The sequence below is a fragment of the Austrofundulus limnaeus genome, unplaced genomic scaffold (genome assembly GCF_001266775.1).
Source record: "Austrofundulus limnaeus strain Quisiro unplaced genomic scaffold, Austrofundulus_limnaeus-1.0 Scaffold327, whole genome shotgun sequence".
In the NCBI taxonomy this organism is placed as follows: Eukaryota; Metazoa; Chordata; class Actinopteri; order Cyprinodontiformes; family Rivulidae; genus Austrofundulus; species Austrofundulus limnaeus.
The window spans coordinates 40,260-42,918 of NW_013952729.1; the positions used below are offsets into that span (position 1 = coordinate 40,260).

At 43.2% G+C, this 2,659-nt stretch overlaps 1 protein-coding gene across 1 annotated transcript; it reads left to right on the forward strand.

The window, feature by feature from the left end:
- The first annotated feature begins 361 nt into the window (after nucleotides 1-361).
- Nucleotides 362-2,115, forward strand: olig1 (oligodendrocyte transcription factor 1). The gene has a single exon (XM_014022361.1). The coding sequence runs from the start codon at nucleotides 680-682 to the stop codon at nucleotides 1,442-1,444; it is 765 nt and encodes a 254-aa protein (XP_013877815.1). The 5' UTR covers nucleotides 362-679; the 3' UTR covers nucleotides 1,445-2,115.
- The last annotated feature ends 544 nt before the right edge of the window (nucleotides 2,116-2,659 follow it).

Below are 2,659 nucleotides of genomic sequence, written 5' to 3' on the forward strand. Positions count from 1 at the left end.
TCAGTTTAGCTTGTTTGTCGAGCTAGCACCGAGCTAATACATATAAGACAATATAGTGTCGGTGCTAGCACAAAGTTTAACAGGCTAATCTGAGGTTGTTCTTCCATGAAGCAGCTCTGTTGTCCTCCATCCATAAACATCCTACAGTATTTTTACAGTCTTTATTTTACAGTTAAAATAATTGTTTATCAAATAAAGTTTAATGTTACAAATAATCAGGGATCCCTTTAACTTTCTCACCTTTTCCTGTGACTCTGCCGGCAATTAGTTCCTCACAATCTGCCATTGATTGCTCTTTTCTCTCTCTCTCTAAAAAAAAAAAAAACTAAATTCTGTTTCTGAAGAGGATRCGTGTCGGGGAGGAGTTGAGCTGAGGTGGGGCCATGTGAGACTGAGCAGCATTTAGCTCACTTCTCCACACACTGAGCTGGGATTCTTCCCTCAGACAGTGGAGATGAGAAATTGGAGCGATTCCTCTGGAGGTGGCAGCAGTCTGAAAACCTGAGGTGTCATTATGCTGGATGGCAGCTGGCTCTGTTTCTGTAGGTTAAAGATAAACCAGGAGAACAGAATGAAGACTGGAGTTTTTTAGCTGTTGAGTTTTTTTAAGCTTCTGTGAGGTTTTATTTTTATTTATTTTTATTGACTTTAAATCTAACTGACACCGTCTGGAAGGACAATGGATGTTCTGTCAAACACAGTAATCAGAGCCCAGGAGCAGTCCCCCTGTGGGCCTGGTTTGGTCCATGATTTACCCCACTGCCCTCCAGGATTCACCCTGAGCTCCTGCTTGAACCCTGGACCGATGCTGAGCCTCCAGAGTGGTCCGAGGCCCACCAAGGCCCAGAAGGAGCTGAGTGCCGAGGAGCAGCAGGAACTCAGGCGGAAGATCAACAGCAGAGAGAGAAAGAGGATGCAGGACTTGAACATCGCCATGGACGCTCTGAGGGAGGTCATGGTCCCCTACGCCTCCTCCCCCTCTGCCTCCTCGCAGTCCCATCAGCCTGGAGCCCCTCCAGCCAGGAGGCTCTCCAAGATCTCCACCCTGGTTCTGGCGAGGAACTACATCCTCCTGCTGGGCTCTTCTCTGCAGGAAATGCGCCGGCTGCTGGGGGAGGTAAGCGTCGGGATGGGTGTGAACACGGGGCCGGTTCCTCGGCTGCTGTTCGCAGGAGGGTGGCCCCTCATGGCCGGACCCGGTCAGCTCCTCCTCACCCACGAGTCCCTCATGTCCTCAGCAGCTTCAGCATCTTCCTCTCCCTCCACTTCTCCGCCCTCCTCAGCAGCTAAATGCGCTCTTGTTTCTCCGGGCCCCATGGAGGCCTCGCTGGCTCCAGTGCACTGGAGCTCCGCAGGGCCCACAGCGGGGGCCCTCTGCCCCTGTGGGGTCTGCAGACTGCCAAGGTTCAGCCAGTCCAAAGCAGCTCCCAGATTCCCAAAGTAACAAGAGGATTTATAAAGAGAGACTTGATGTTTGCAACGTTTTATGTGAAATATTTTCTAACATGTTAACGTTTCTAATGTCGTACTACATTACTGACCTGCATGTTTGTTAAAAACTCTTCTGTATTTTGATCTTATAACATGGTCTGGATTGCAAGTTGGGAGTATTTTGTCTCAGTTTTCTAGACTTTTTGTGTTTTCTCACAAAATAAATTCAAACTGTGTGCCTGATGCTCATTTTAAATGATCAGTGAATAACAATGAAATGTGTTCAAAAAGAACCTGAAATAAAGCTGAAGGGCTCAGGTCGAACACAAACTGCAACAGTTGAAGAAAAAGAATACACTGTTAAAGACTTTTTAACAAAAACTTAAAAATGTATTATTGTATTGCTTTTTTATGTATTTTTGAATACATGCACTGCCAGTTGCAACTGGACTTGATATGAATTCAACAGGAAATCCAGGTTTTAGGATACATTTTTATCTGACTGTTCACAATAATTAAATTACTTCAAGTTTGAAAGTGTGAAAATTCAACAACTGTGTATATTAAAGGCAATATTTTCTTGCTTGTGCCTTATTTTGTCTTGTGTCATTTCATCATCTCATATTCAACAAAACAGTCGTGACAGCACCAAAAAAAAAAAAAAAAAAAATCCACAGAACTTAACAGAATCACTGACATACACTGTAAAAACTGTCCATCTCACCAAGTTTTAAAATCTTATATCAGCCAGAAAGTCTTTTTGATCTTGTCAGTGTGCATTGCCAATGCAATGCACACTATTGTGATTCGTTTCCCGTCCAAGTCATCTCAACTTTGTCATGCTTCTCCTCCTGCATACTTTGTCCTAGAGCTGCTATTGTAATTTATATCTGCAAAGCTCCTGTGCCAAATGATGGCTATGCCTTTTGGTGCCTGTAAAATTTATAGTTTATGAAATATTAATGTTTAATGAATTATAATGGCAGTCAATGGAGCCTTGTATTGGTCCAATACTGCCACATGCTGGACTCAACTTGGTACTGCACCGTAGTTTATTATTTCAACTCAGTAGTTCAGTGTTTACAGTAATAATATGATTGTATTTTGATGTTTTACTATAATATTATCTTAATACTGCTCTGTTGTTGTAATATTATGCAGTTTAGTGTCAATAATTGTATTGGCAATGTGGCCTCTTTCTGCACACATACAAATCAACCCCTGCCAC